This window comes from Monodon monoceros, unplaced genomic scaffold (assembly GCF_005190385.1).
Source record: "Monodon monoceros isolate NGI ecotype Baffin Bay Population unplaced genomic scaffold, NGI_Narwhal_1 Super_Scaffold_7, whole genome shotgun sequence".
Lineage (NCBI taxonomy): Eukaryota > Metazoa > Chordata > Mammalia > Artiodactyla > Monodontidae > Monodon > Monodon monoceros.
Window position 1 is genome coordinate 58,569,333 of NW_021703784.1, and position 15,047 is coordinate 58,584,379.

Consider the following 15,047-nt stretch of genomic DNA (forward strand, 5'->3'; position numbering starts at 1 on the left):
TTTTCAGTGTAGAAGTCTTGCACTTAAATTTTTTTTTAACTTGTTCTTATTTTTCTAGCTGCTTGAGATGGAAGAATAGGTTATAGATTTTAAACCTTTAATCTTTTCTAATACGTGCATTTAGAGCTATAAATTCCCATTTCAGCACTACTTTAGCTGCATTTACTAAGTTTTGATATTTCATATTTTCATTATCATTCACTTCAAAATATTTTCTAATTTCCATTGTGATTTCTTATTTGGCCTGTGGTTATTTAGAAGTGTGTTGCCTAATTTTCAAACACTTGGATACTTTCCTATTTATCTTTCTCATTGATTTCCAGTTTAATTTTGCTGTGGTCAAATAGTGTGTGCCATAGGGTTTTAGTCCTTTCACATGTGCTGAGACTTGGTTGATGTAAACAGACTACACAAAACGATTGAAAGGCAAAGTGTCAGACTGGATAAAAAACAAAACCCAACTATATGCTGTTTACAAGAGGCAAGCTTTAGAAATAAGGATACAAGATGGTTAAAAGTAAAAGGATGAGAACACTAGGATAAACACTAAGCAAAATAAAGCAGCTGCAGCTATATTAATATCAGACAAAGTAGACTTTAGAGAAAGAAGTATTACTAGAGACAAAAATGGACATTTCACTTATGATATGTGTGAATTAAACAGTAATATCTAACAACCCTTAATTTGGTACACCTAATAATATAGTTAAAATACATATGTAAAGCAAAAGTTAAGAAAACTAAAAGGACAAATTCATAATCAAAGTTAGAGATTTGAGCATCTATCTCTCAGTAATAAGCAGCCAAAAATATCAGTAAGGATATAAAAAATTTAAACATGGTTAATCAATTTCACCTCATTGATGTATATACAGCATTTTACCCAACAACTGCAGAATACACATTCTCTGTAGTGTGTATTATGCTTAGTTCTGTTCTTCATTTCTCTCTGTGCTTTGGTTTGGTTATTTTATATTGACCTGTCTTTGAGTTCCCTAATCCTGTGTTCTGCCGAGAATTGTGCTATTTAGCCCATCCAGTGGAATCCTACTCTCGGATAATGTATTTTTCTAGAATGCCCTTTCATAGGGCATTTTCTAGAATGCTCTTTTATAGGTTCTCATTCCCTGTCCAGAGTCTCCATGTTTTCATGTTTCCTGTCCATCTTTTCCCATATTTTCTTTAACATTTCAATCATAGTTGTTTTAAAGTCCTTGACTGGTAACTCTTAACATCTGGATCATTTATGGGACTGCTTATTTTTTCTCTTGATTATTGCTTATATTTTCCTGCCTCTTCTCATGTCTAGTAATTTATTTATTTATTTATTTATTTTTTTAAAGAAGATGTTGGGGGTAGGAGTTTATTAATTAAGTTATTTATTTTTGCTGTGTTGGGTCTTCGTTTCTGTGCGAGGGCTTTCTCTAGTTGTGGCAAGTGGGGGCCACTCTTCATCGCGGTGCGCGGGCCTCTCACTGTTATGGCCTCTCTCGTTGCGGAGCACAGCCTCCAGATGCGCAGGCTCAGTAGTTGTGGCTCACGGGCCTAGTTGCTCCACGGCATGTGGGATCCTCCCAGACCAGAGCTCGAACCCGTGTCCCCTGCATTGGCAGGCAGATTCTCAACCACTGCGCCACCAGGGAAGCCCTAGTAATTTATTTTTATTAAATGCTGGACAGTGTGCATAAAAAATAATAGAGGCTGCAGGTGATTTTTAATCTTCCATCAGATATAGGGTTCTGTTAGGTATGTTGGGTGAGGCTCTGATTACCTCAAGCCAATGAGAGACTGACATATGTTGGAACTGGTTTGTAGTTTAATAAGACTTGGTCTAAGGCTCATTTGTCCCAGTTTCTCAGGTATGCCCCTTCCTGACTTGTTATTCAGATCTGGTGGATTTCTTTCTCCTCAGCCCTGAAAGGCTATGAGAGATTCATTTCTGCCCCTTGGAGGTTTTTTTTTTGCGGTACGCGGGCCTCTCACTGTTGTGGCCTCTCCCGTTGCGGAGCACAGGCTCCAGACGTGCAGGCTCAGCGGCCATGGCTCACGGGACCAGCCGCTCCACGGCATGTGGGATCTTCCCGGACCGGGGCACGAACCCGTGTCCCCTGCATCGGCAGGCGGACTCTCAACCACTGCGCCACCAGGGAAGCCCTCCTTGGAGGTTTTTAAGTTAGCGCTTTGTCCTCCTGCTCCTCATAGCTTCAAAGTTTTGCAGCTACATCAAACTGCTTTTAATGTAGAACTTGATCCTACACTTCCAGACTCGGTGTATCAGCCTCTAAGGTATCTGTTCCTCATTTTAAATCTATAAAGCCAGGAGTGGGCCATTTTATAGTTTCCTTTTCAAGGAGCAAAAACCAATTGATGCTTCATCTTGTCATTGGCTTTCAGAGGAATGAAGGTGTTCTGTCCTTAGCTAAGGCCCTCCTGGTCTATATTAGGCTCAGGGGAGGACCTCAGGCCTGCTATGGGATACTTCCCCAGTGGCTGAAGTTGGGCATGAGAGTGCTCTCAATCTCTTTTCTCTGGGATTCTGACCAGCTAAAAGTCAGTGTTCAGATGGGGGTGTTGGGGATCATTTATACTGGTAGGCTGGGTGAGATAGAAGGAATTCAGTGAATATAATGGATTCTGTATATACTCTCAGATTCATGCTTAAGTGCTTTGTGACCATCTGCTTCATTTTATGCTCCTTGCTGAGAAGTCAGTGAGGAGATGTCTGCTTACACATTGGTCCTTCCATATCTTGGCCTCTGTTGGCAGTGCCCATGTTAGGTATAAGCTTGCTTGTTGTTTTCTTGCCTTGTAGAGAGTGCCCATTACAGCCTACCCACCCATCTCAATGGGAGAATCACAGATAAAGTCTCTGGGCTGGAGGAGACTTTGGAGAGTATTCAGGCCAATCCCCTTCTGGATCAGCAATCATTTTGAAGGTCTTTCAGACATGAGCTCTTTACATACCTCTCATGACGGGGAGCTCACGCTCTCCTGAGATCACCCCTTCGCTTACAGTTTGGATTTGCATGGGAGAAAGCCTTACACTGATTGAGGTCTGCTTTAGGAAACACATGGTCACACAGCCAGTTGAGTGACAGACCAGGGACCAGATCATATTTCCAGACTCCCAACAAAATGCTTTTCCTGCCACATTGTAATGTCTTGAGTCCAGGAACAGACCCAACTGTCAGAAAGAAGAGGATTTATTGAGATAGCCTGTACCTTATGAGAGCAGGGAAGATTGCTGAGATTGGCTATATGATGAGGAGAGGCAACCAGTATGTGAGAATAGATTGCTCTACTCTGGCAGCAAAAATAAATAAATAAATAAATAAATAAATCTCCATTTGAGTTCTGGTTGACACTACTGACTGTGTGACCTTGAGGAGGTTACTTTCCTTCTCCAAGCTTGGTTTCTTGTATGTAAAATACAGAGAATAATCCTTGCCCCTTCTCCCTCTTGGGAGAGTTGTGAAGCTTAGGTGAGATAGAAGAAAAGAACTCTGAAATATCATACAGAGGCATTGGAGAGGGTCTTGGTAGTAGTAAGGACTCACGTCCTCTTGGCTACACAGGTCCGGGAGGCCTTGAGGAAAGCAGAGAAGGAGCTGGAATCACATAGCTCATGGTATGCTCCAGAGGCCCTTCAGAAGTGGCTGCAGCTGACACACGAGGTGGAGGTACAGTACTACAACATCAAGAAGCAAAATGCCGAGAAGCAGCTGCTGGTGGCCAAGGAGGGGGTGAGACCCGCCTTCCTGCTGCCCTCTTCTCTCCCCCCGCCCTCCTTTCACCTGCCTTTCTTCCTCCTCTCTGCCTCTCTATATCCCTCCTGTTGGACACAGAGACATCCTGGTGTTGGGTTTTGTTTCTTTTCCTGATAATACAGTTTCTAATAATGTCTTCAGGCTTCTGGAGGAGGGAATGAGGGTGTGGGGCTACTCCCACCTGCCTTTTGGGAAAAATGAAGCAAGTGGAGGCAGGTAGAGGGAAGTCTCTGCTGGCCCCAGACTGACATGGGGACAGAATCCTCCTGGGGCCAGGATCCCTTTGCTTGTCTCATTGCCTCTATTTTCTTTCTTCCCCTACGCTTTTCTCTCCTGTTGCCTTCTGTTTTCCTTTCCCTTCTTGTCTTCCTTCTTCTTGTGCAGCCTAAGCTGTGCTAGGAGGAGGGGGAACCAGTCACAGAATAGCATTTCTCATTTCTCCAGCCTCTATCCCTGATCTTTTTAAGCTGAGGGCCTCATCTTTGCAGGCTGAGAAGATAAAAAAGAAGAGAAACACACTCTTTGGCACCTTCCACGTGGCCCACAGCTCTTCCCTGGATGATGTGGATCACAAAATCTTAACAGCTAAGTAAGTAGCACCTGTTGCCCAGCTCTGGCGATGTCCATCCCATCCTCAGAGTTGGAGGTTGTCCAGGGCCTCCAGCCCTAACTCTGCTTCTTCACTGGTAGAGGTACAGCTCTGGTCTCGTGCTGCAGCCCTTGGCTATTTCCCACCTTGCTCTTAAGTTTATGATTTAATTGTGTTTCTTATTTACACATATCCCCCCAACTTGCTCCTCTGAGAAGAAGCCTCACTTCTGTTGGGGCTCACACCCATGCCTGCCATTTCCTTTCATCCCTCTTCAGGCAAGCTCTGAGCGAGGTGACGGCAGCACTGCGGGAACGCCTGCACCGCTGGCAACAGATTGAGATCCTCTGTGGCTTCCAGATTGTCAATAACCCTGGTGTCCACTCACTGGTGGCTGCCCTCAACATAGATCCCAGCTGGATGGGTAGTACGCGCCCCAACCCTGCCCACTTCATCATGACTGACGATGTGGATGACATGGATGAGGAGATTGTGTCACCCTTGTCCATGCAGTGTAGGTGACCTCTTGGGTGGGGAAGAGGGAAGGAGCCTTTGATGTGCAGATTGAGAAGTTGGCCTCTGCTGTGCTTAAGCAACATATGGGGCAGAAACCAAGATGGTTTAACTCATGACCTTGGTTAATAAAGCATAATCCGCATCAAGATACCCCTTTATAATTGTCCTTTTGGTGGTTTTCCCTTGCTATATATTCTGTTTACCCTATGGGTCTGTTGTGTTAAGTGTGTCTCCCTTCACTCTTTGTGTTTTTTTTAATCCCTTTATTCTCCTTCCCCCCCTCCTATCTATCTTTATAAAAATAATCTCCTTTAGTGGTTCATAATATAAAAATGGCATTCATTTTGACTACTTATTGCTTTAATTGGTTTTAATTTTATATTCCTTACTTTTAATTGCTAAAGTAGTTGAATGGAATGATGTCTCTTTCTTTTTGTTTTTTCGTGTGAGGCCCCAGGAAGCAATAGTCCCTTACAGTAAAAGAGCCCTAAATCCTCCAAGCCAGAAAGACATTCTTGTCCAGGAGGGATCTCCTGCACAAGCATGTCTGTCTTTCCACCTGAACTCTTGGCCATCCCCACCCTCTGTCCTGGGTCTTCCCTCTTCCTTTTCTCCCCTGCGAGTGGTAAGAGCTGAGTAGAGCAGAATTGAAGGAGACAGCACTCTGTGGGAATTCTTCAGTGAAGGAAGGGACATACCCCTTACTGACCCTGTTGAATTTTTCTCTGGATCAGAGGCTATTTTAGATAAATAGGATAGACTTTTATGGAAAAGCTCTTGTGCTGGGCCCATATCCCATGAGTGCAGAGGGGATGGCAGAAAGCTGGGCTGGGTTAGGGGCTCACTTTCAGAAAGTCAGATTCTTTAATCAGGCTGGATTCCAGCTCCAGACAGGATTTATTTGTAAGTTTCTTCAACGGTAGTTTGCCTCTGGGCAAGCCTCTTCTTTCCCTGGGCTGTTAACTTGGCAGGGCTTTAGTCAGAGGCCCAGCAAGGTTAGGATCCCTAGCAGGTAGAGCTTGATCTTGATATATTGATCTAAAGGCTCCCATGTTCTCCGGGTTGGGAGGGACCTTCATTAGCTCTGAGCCACCCACCCCTTGCCCCCTGGCCCTTCCCTTATCCCATTGAGGGGCAGGGTGAAGCCCTCTGTAAATCAGATTCTCTTCTCCTTTTGGCCTGGCTGTTGGACCCTAGATGCTGCCTGGCTGATGGGGCGTAGGTTCAGTGACCGCTCTCTCTGCTCAGCATCCGCCGGCTCGGATGATCAGTCCCTCTGGAAATACCCGGGTTTGAGGAGCCCCTTTGGGGCTTTTGTTTTTCCAACTTTTGGGGCTAAACCAACACTCCTATCCCACGGGCCCCTTCTCCTGCCTGCACCCCTCCCCTGCCTGCTCTGCTATTCCCTCACCACGGTCCCTACTAACTTCAGGGAAGGGTTCGGCGGTGAGAAGAATCAGCCTGCTCAGCTGAGCGCTTGAGAGAGAACAGCCATGGTGATGGGAGGCTTAGGCTTCTCCTTTCAGCCCAGCTAGACAGATGTCCTGGCGGCCCTTCATCTAGCTGGGCTGAGATGAAAGAGGGAAGGAAAGATCCTCTTCCTCTTTTCTCCTTCTGTTTTCCCCTTCTGTCTCTCTTTCCCCGTCCCTATTCCATGCCTCCTCTTCCCCTTAAGCCTCCCTTTCATGTCTCGAAAGCCACCAGCCATAGAAGCCCTGGCTCCCTAGCTCTCCATCACCATGGAACTGTGCTCTCTTCCTGGTGGCCCTTCCAAGGCTTCTGCCATCCATGTAACCGTGTCCTTTCTCCCATCTTTAGGGAGAAGGCAAGGAGGCCCATATATCAGGGTAGAGGAGAAAAAAACAAAGGTGTGAATTCTGTTTTCAACTGGAACTGGAGAGGGATGTTCTAGCTCATCTCTAAGTTATCTGGTACCCACATACCCCTTCTCTGGGCATGGTGGCCCTCATCTTCCAAGAGCCTGATCTGCAGCATTGATCCAAGAGCTGGTTCTTTGTTGGGTACATGCTTATTAGAAGAAATTTGGATAGTAAAAAGAGTGAATATGGGCATAAAAAGGTACCTGTAATCCCATCATATTGAGTACCTTCTCTTTCAGTCTTTTGTCTGTGAATTTTTAAATAATTTTTTTATGTGGTCAAGATAATGATAACCACTACCATTTATTGAGTGCCATGAACTGTGTCAGGTACTTTAAAAATATTATCTTGAAGCCTCAGGACAACCCTGAAGGATTTTGTAAATTAGGAATTAAAATAGGGAAGTAAGTTACTCAAGGTCACAGCTAGAAACAGAAAGGCCTTGTTTCAAATTCCTGTCTTTTTTATTCTATAGCTCAAGGTATTCCTTTTACATGAAATTTGGTATCCTTTTGTTTTTCCTGAGCATTTTAATAGACATTTTCCTATGTTTTAAAAATATTTTCATAAGCAGCTTTTTTTTTTTTTTTTGGCTGCGCAGTGCGGCTTGCAGAATCTTAGTTTCCCAACCAGGGATTGAACCCAGGGCCTGGCAGTGAAAGCGCTGAGTCCTAACCACTGGACCGCCAGGGAATTCCCATAAGCATCATGTTTAATAGCTGTGTAACCTTCCAGCAGTTGGATGTGTTATCATCTTCCTGTTGTTCCACCTTTATTTTTACTTTCATACAATTATTAATAATGATGTGATGAGCATGTTTGTGTATAAATCCTTGTCTGAGTTGTGAATTATTTCTTGAGTTTGGCTTTCTAAAAAGGCTGGTTCTTAGTGCCCTCCCGGACCTTGTCCCAAACCCCCATCCTACCCCATCCTGCCTGTGCCCTCCCACTAGCTGCCTTACCGTCTTCCTTCATAGTAATGTTGGCCCTAGGTCTGCTTCCATTGGAATTGCCATTAAAACTGACCTGGGCACCTCATCTTCAGCTTCCCCTTCCTTTTAGGACCCCTGGTGGGAGGTTTTGGGGAGGAGGCGCCCCATTCTCCAGATTGGCCACTGAAGGCCCAGAGTGGTCTCCAGTAAGCATTTCTCCATGGGCAAACCTGCTTCCCACCAGCCCAAAGTAGGATGGCCCTTCCTCACACTTTCTTCACTCTCCTTGCAGCCCCCAGCCTGCAGAGCAGCAGCGTCCGGCAGCGCCTGACGGAACCACAGCATGGCCTGGGATCTCAGAGGTTGGTAGAGGGCGAGGCTGGCCGCTTCTTGACAAGCCGGGTCTCTCTGCGGCGAATGCGCAGCCTTTCATCTGGACAGTCTTTCAGTTCTGAAGGCCTCGGGACCAGCGCTCCATCTGCCTCTGCTTCTTCTTCCTGCTCCTCTACCACCACCACCACTGCCACCACCTCCAGCACCATCACCACCACCACCTCCTCCATCACCACCGTCCACATCCACCCTGTTTATTACCACCACAGCACTTCCTATTTCCTCCAGATGGAGCCCTACCCTGACCCACCCCCTTCTGACAGCACTGCTGTGATGCCTTGGCATTCAGAGACCTTGGGGTACCAGCTGTCTCTCTTCTCTTTCCTTTCTCCCTTCCTTGCCCCTCTGCTGCCTTTACCTCGGCCTTTGCCTGCTGGCTGCTGCTTGGTCAGCTGTGGGGAGTGTGTGTGCGGTGGGGCACTTCTCCTTGTCCTATCCTTTCCCAGCCTGCGAATCCTCCTTAAGGTCAGCCTAACTCCCTAAGGCTTTCTTCCCTTCTCTGTTTGGGGTTTGCTGACTCTAAAAATGAGTAACAACCCCGCTCCCTCACGGTCCTATAGCACCTTGGCCTAAACTTTCACATCTGTTATCTCAATGGAGTCCTCACTTCCTTCACTCCCTCAACAAACATTTATTGATACCTACTCTGCCAGGCTCTGCTGGGCATGGGGATTCGTAGATGATAAGATACAATCCCAGCCATCAAGAATTGCAGTCTGGTCTGGGAGAGGTACATAAATGATTCTGGAACAGTTTGATAAGTGCTAAGGGGGTGTTGAAGAAGGAATGGCTAACAGTGTGAACCCGGGTGGAATGCTTCACAAGAGAGATGACATTTGTGCTGGCACCCTGTGTGCAGGCAAAGGAGAAAGTGTATTCTAGGCAGAGGAAACACATGCACAGGCATAGAGTTTCAAGAGAATCTGACCTACGTGTGGTTAGAACATTGGCTATGTGTTGGTGGGAAGGGGTAGCAGATGAGGCTAGAATGATGAGGGGTTCTGAAAGGACTCGGGCTTTGGCCATTACCCTTTAGGAGACGGAGAACTGCAAAGGGGTTTTTAGAAGAAAGTGAATTGGTCATATTTGCATTTTAGAAATAACATTTTAGTGGCCTGTATAAAGGAAACAATGGGGAGACCACAGGAATTTGGAAGTCATTGCAGTAGGCCATCAGGGGAGGTAACAAGGTCTTGGTATAGAAACAAGAGGATTAATTTGGTAACTGGCTTTGAGGGGTGGAGGAGAGGAAGGAGTGTAGGATGATGCCCAGGTTTCTAGCTTGGGTGACTGAATGGATGTAGTACCCTTCATGGAATTACTCTTCAGAAGGGGGGGGAAACAGATTTAGGGGTTTTGGACAAGCGAGGTTTATAGGTCGGGCCGGCATTAAAAACACTCACATCTGAGAAGGAAGTTAAGGTTCTGAAAGGTTAAGTAATTTTCCCCAGGTCCCAAAGCTAATTAGGAGCAGAACACAGACTAGGACTTGGCTTTCCATTCCAGGACACTCTGTCGGATATTTTTGTCCTTTCACAAGGTCTCAGTAAGTGAACTGTATCAGAACTGGTGAAAGGCTTTCTCCCACAGCCTGGTGTGGCAGCTGCAGGGACTTTCCCTGCTAATAGCTCAAGGTGATAGGCTAGGGTCAGATATAGTAGCCTTGACCTCACCTGAACAAGCTTAGAGAACCCTCAGGAAGTCCCTCTCCTCTGGAAGGACCTCTCATCTCTGAAGCTGTGGCCACGGCTCAATCCTGGCCTGTGGGTTGCAGCCGCCTTACCCTGTTGCTTCCTTTTGGTCCTGCCTCACCCTGGATGCCAATCTCTCTAGCTCTGCCCCTCGAACCTCTGGATAATTATCCTTGAAGGCTGTTCCTTTCTCTTTCACAAAAGGACAGACTTTACTAGAAGCAGAGCTACTCATCTTCATCCTCACCCTCATCTTCATCTAAAAGCCTAGGCAGGGAGACTGCCCTTCCCAGTACAGATGGAGAGGACTGAAGTGGGTTGGGGGCACTAGAGGATGCTGTGAATCTCATGCTCCAAGGCCCAGGCTGAGGGCAGTGGGGAGGGAGGGTGGGGAAGTACATGCCTCTGCCTGGCCTGTTCACTACTGAATTTTCTTTTGCACCATGCACCAGAGGATCATCTCTAAAGGCAAACAGGCTCTCTAGTAAGGTTAGTAGCTTGGGGTGGGAGCCCAAGGCAGCCCAGCCTTTGGGGAGGGACACCCCTGACCTGAATTGTCTCAAAGACTCAGGGAGGGAAGGTGAGCTTCCCTCAATGGGCCTTTCCCCTCCTATATCCACCCAGGCTTCCTCCCACGTTCTTTTCTTGCTTTGGAAGCCTCAGCTTTCGTTGATGATGGAGGCACAGAGGGATGGGAATCATGACCAAATGGGGCAATGGGGCAGTGGGCCAGGAGGAGTGAGTCTGGGTAGACCCCAACCTCTTGACCTCTCGTCCTTCCTTGGTATTAGAAAGGTGGGCTCCTAGGATCCTCACCTCCTCAGCCTAGAGGGCCCCTCATCCCGGTGTGGCTGCCCCCCAGAATTTCCTTGGCACCATGCTCAGTGGTTCACACCTGTGTGGAAAAGGCAGGATACGGAGAGGGTCATCTTGGGACTTAGAGAAACAAGGACACATTTAGATAGAAGCAAGGACACCACCAGAAATATGAAAGCAAATATGAGACCATTCATAAACACTAGAGTATGTGGCTGAAACAGTATTTGGAATGGGAGTTGGAGCTGGGATTGTTCTCTGCTATCCCCTGTCTTCAGCAAGGTACTGGCCCACAGCGTGGCTGCTTAAGTTAATTGTTTCCTGCTGAGAATTAAACCTATAATAACTATTAGTCAACCTCCTGCTTTTGCCTGTTTTTGGAGCCTGGTGCCCTCCCTAAGTTTTCCACCCACAGCCTCCTTCTTTCCGGGTCCTGCTGTGCTCTCCTCTCCCACTCATGACCCTTTCCCTTTGGTTTCCTGACTTGGATGTTTAAACATTTCCCTTAGCCCTCTCCTCTGCCTCTGCCATGGGTTCTCAGGCCTCTGGGAAAGGAGAAGGAGGGTTACGGGATTGGCAGGGGACTCCCATATCTACCCTCTTGTCTATAGAGGCAGGAGGTGTGGCATCCAGAATTAGTTCGTGGTCTTCTTAGGAACAGCCAGCCCCTTAAAGGGTCTCGACTATCCTGGACTGCCTCTGTGTGTGCATGTCCAGTATGCAGTGCCGTGTCCCCGTAGCTCAGCCTTGCAAAGAAACCTCTTGTGACTGGCCCACGGAAGGGTCTTCCTGCTTGACTGGCCTCATCATCTTCATTCCCACAATACTTTCTACATTTTCAAGTGCTTTGCCAACATATTTGGGCCTCCAAACAGTCTTGCAAGATAATTGAATTGGTGTTATCTTCATTTGGCCAAAATTGAGGACCAGCAAGGTTAGATGACTTGTCCAAGGTCATACAGCAAGCCTCAGGCAGAGATGGAAATTGAATTAGACCTTAGGACTTCCAGCGTGCAGCTCTTCTGAACCACTGCTCCTTAAAGGCCAATGTCCTGTCTTTCTATGCCTCCCTACGTTCTCCCCGTCTGCAGAGCTCTGAAAAAGACCCCAGCCTTCCTGCTGTCAGCCAGCTTTGGTTTGAATGCTGAAACACTTCTCTGTGACCTCCTTTGAATCCTGACAGAGGGTTGGAAGAGGCAGCATCTTGGCCTTTTGGGGTGGGTGAGGGATTGTTTGCAAGGCTGTTCTAACCTTTTTCTCCCCAGGCTGGGTCAGGCTCACTTATTGCATGTGCCCTGTTCCTTGGGGCCTGGCCCAGACTGGATGTATGCCAGGGTGGGACAGGAGTAAATGGGGGAGGGAGGCATGGAAAACGGTGACTTAGAGAAATATACGGGTTCTGTGTTAGCTTAGGGTGCAGTTGTAAGAAATCTAGCCAGCTATGGAAGCAGAGATTTTATTGAGGAGGATGCCTGTGGCATTGAAGCCAATGGTTGCACTGGTTTAGGGCCTGGCCATTCATCAGGGGTGGGGCGCAGGCCTTAGAAAGCCCTTTGCCAGAAAGATAATGGTATAATGACATTTGTTTTTGATTCTTGTCTGTCTCTTCTCTCTCCATCACTTTTCCCTATTTCTTTTCTTCTCTCCCCTTGGTCCTCCTTATTTCTACCTGCTTCTCCTTTTGCTTTCCTTCCTCCCCAATTTTACGCTTTTCTCCTTATCTCTTCTCCAATCTATCCTTATTCCCTATTCCTTCCTTCTCTCTTATCCCGTGCTTATGGCCTGCTCAACTTCCCTCTGTTTCTCATTCTTCCCTCTTTCCCACCTGCTATTCACCCTATTTTATCTCTCCTGTCCCTCTCTCCATCCCCATTTTCCTACCCTGCCCTTGTCTTCTCTCTTGGCCCCGTCTCCTCTTCAAATTCCCCCCTGCCCCCCCATCCTCTATGCATCCCTTTCTTCCTCTCTGACCTGTCTTACAGGGATTTGACCCATTCCGATTCGGAGTCCTCCCTCCACATGAGTGACCGCCAGCGTCTGGTCCTCAAGCCTCCTCAGATGGTCCGTGCTGCAGATGAGGCTCTCAGTGCCATGACTTCCAACGGCAGCCACCGGCTGATTGAGGGGGTCCATCCCGCCTCTCTGGTGGAGAAACTGCCTGACAGCCCTGCCCTGGCCAAGAAGGCACTGCTGGCACTGAACCACGGGCTGGACAAGGCCCACAGCCTGATGGAGCTGAGCTCCCCAGCCCCACCTAGTGGTTCTCCACATTTGGATTCTTCCCGTTCTCACAGCCCCAGTTCCCCAGACCCAGACACGCCGTCTCCAGCTGGGGACAGCAGAGCCCTGCAGTCTAGCCGAAATACACGTATTCCCCACCTGGCTGGCAAGAAGGCCGTGGCTGAGGAGGATAATGGCTCCATTGGTGAGGAGACAGACTCCAGCCCAGGCCGGAAGAAGTTTCCCCTCAAAATCTTTAAGAAGCCTCTTAAGAAGTAGGCAGGATGAGGGTGGCAGTTGTGGGACAGCTTGTCCTCACCTGGTCTTCTGCCTCCCCTTCCCTCCCTTCCAACATACCTGGCCCCCAGCATGGGGCATGGGAGGGGCTGGCCCTGGGGCCTGGGCACTGTACATACTTGCCCCCCGTATCCTTGGGTCCTTCAACATTATTTATTAACTGACCACCATGGCCTGCCTGCCCTGCCTCCCTCCCAACCATGGGCTGCTGCTGTCACTCCCTCTCCACTTCAGTGCATGTCTTAGTTGCTGCCCCCTCAGCTCTCAGTCCACCTCTGGGGTCCAGCTTCTGTCTCTGCTGTCCCAGTTTTGAGGTTTGGTTTCTTGTTTCTCTCTGTCTCCTGCTTTTGGGCTCTCCCCCCGCCCCCGCCACTCCCCAACTTCCCCTAGAGGCTAGGGGGGAAGAGAGGGGCAGTAACTTCTGACACCTGTGCCTCAGATCTCTTCCACCTCACCGACCATGGTTCTGTTTGCCCCAGACTGGGGCCTAGGACCTAATATTTGCAGTTTGCTCTCTGGGAGTGTGGTGGGCCAGAGGGAACCTCGGCCTGGAGCTCACTGAGGCCTCCAGGGATCCATGGGGGAGCGAAGCCAACTCCCAGAGAACAAGCCACTAGAGTTCTGAAGAGAGGCTAGGCTAGGGGATAGATCGGAAGAGACTTCTCCTAGTTGGAGGATGAGTGGAAGCCAGAGATGTGAGCTACAAAGCAGTCACCTTTTCTCTCTTCTCTCACCCACACCTGCCTCTCTCTTATCCCTGCTCCCCCACCCTGCAGGAGGGTTTGTCTATAAGAGGCGCTGCCCAAATGCTCCCCAAGCCTCATTACTCCTGAGGCTCAGGACAGTGGGCTCCCATGGCCGTGGGAGCCTCAGCTATGATACAGGGCTCTAATGGGGTCTTGGAGCTGCTGGGCAGGATGTTGTCACATTTGAACCAAAAGACAGTTTAAAGTTGAAAAATGAAATCTCCTGAATTTCCCAAGTGCCTGCACTGCATACTTGCCCTGTCAGACCCCATTTTCATGTTACTGCATAGCCTGGGCCAGAGGCTCAAGAAGGACACAGCCTGTTTAGGGAAGGGGGTGGCTAAGGAAGATGGTGTAGGTCAAGGTGGCTGTGTGACCACTCCCCCGCCCTTCCCACCCTCTAGACAACTCTCTCCCTTCCCTGTTTTTGCAATGGCTGTAAAGGTATTTTCCCTCTGCCCCACTCCCTGCCGTGTCTTTACTCTGGGATCCTATTTTGGGCCTGGGGTGGGGGCACCTGGGGCTGGTCTTGGGAGGGTGCTAGGCTGCAGACTGCCTTGTACCCCCTCACATGGGTTTTTCTGTGTTATTTCATAAGACTCTTTGAAGTCCAATAAAGCATGTAGGAGATTTTAACCTCTGCTGGCTTTGACTGACTCTCCTTGTGTTCTCTGTGCTCTTTGTGGCACAGCAGACAGGATGAAGAGACATTTCTCTGCTGCCAAGGGAAAGTGAAACTCTCATACACATTCCCAAAAGCTCTCTGGGTAGGGTTACCAGATGAAATACAGGATACAGTAGTTGAATATTAGACAGACAAATAAATTTTTAGTATAATTATGTCCCATGAAATATTGGGGATACATTTTTATTAGCTAAATCTGGCAACCCTATCTCTAGGCCATCTGACCCTATCTATCATATGGCTTCACTTATCACCTGTGACTGTTAGAATTACAGGCATAACTCATTTTATTGCACTTCGCGAGTATTGCATTTTTTACAGATTGAAGATTTGTGGCAAGCAAGTCTTATCAGCACCATTTTTCTAACAGCATTTGCTTGCTTCACGTCTCTGTGTCACATTTGGTAATTCTTGCAATATTTCAAACCCTCCACCAGCCAAAAGATTACCACTTGCTGAAGGCTCAGATGGTGGTTAACATTTTTTAGCAACAAAGTATTTTTTATTAAGGTATG

At 47.9% G+C, this 15,047-nt stretch overlaps 1 protein-coding gene across 7 annotated transcripts in view; it reads left to right on the plus strand.

Annotated features, from left to right (window-relative positions):
• The window catches only part of STIM1 (stromal interaction molecule 1), a 188,158-nt gene extending 173,670 nt beyond the window's left edge, over positions 1-14,488 (plus strand). For 6 of the 7 annotated variants that reach the window (XM_029208551.1, XM_029208555.1, XM_029208556.1 and 3 more), the window contains 6 exons: positions 3,576-3,743; positions 4,256-4,356; positions 4,635-4,870; positions 6,070-6,162; positions 7,977-8,046; positions 12,567-14,479. In XM_029208551.1, the coding sequence (XP_029064384.1) occupies positions 3,576-3,743; positions 4,256-4,356; positions 4,635-4,870; positions 6,070-6,162; positions 7,977-8,046; positions 12,567-13,083 (1,185 nt within the window). In that variant the 3' untranslated portion in view covers positions 13,084-14,479. Of the gene's footprint in view, positions 1-3,575; positions 3,744-4,255; positions 4,357-4,634; positions 4,871-6,069; positions 6,163-7,976; positions 8,047-12,566 lie in introns of all 7 variants that reach the window. The other variant, XM_029208552.1, reaches the window with a different exon arrangement.
• Positions 14,489-15,047: the final 559 nt, after the last annotated feature.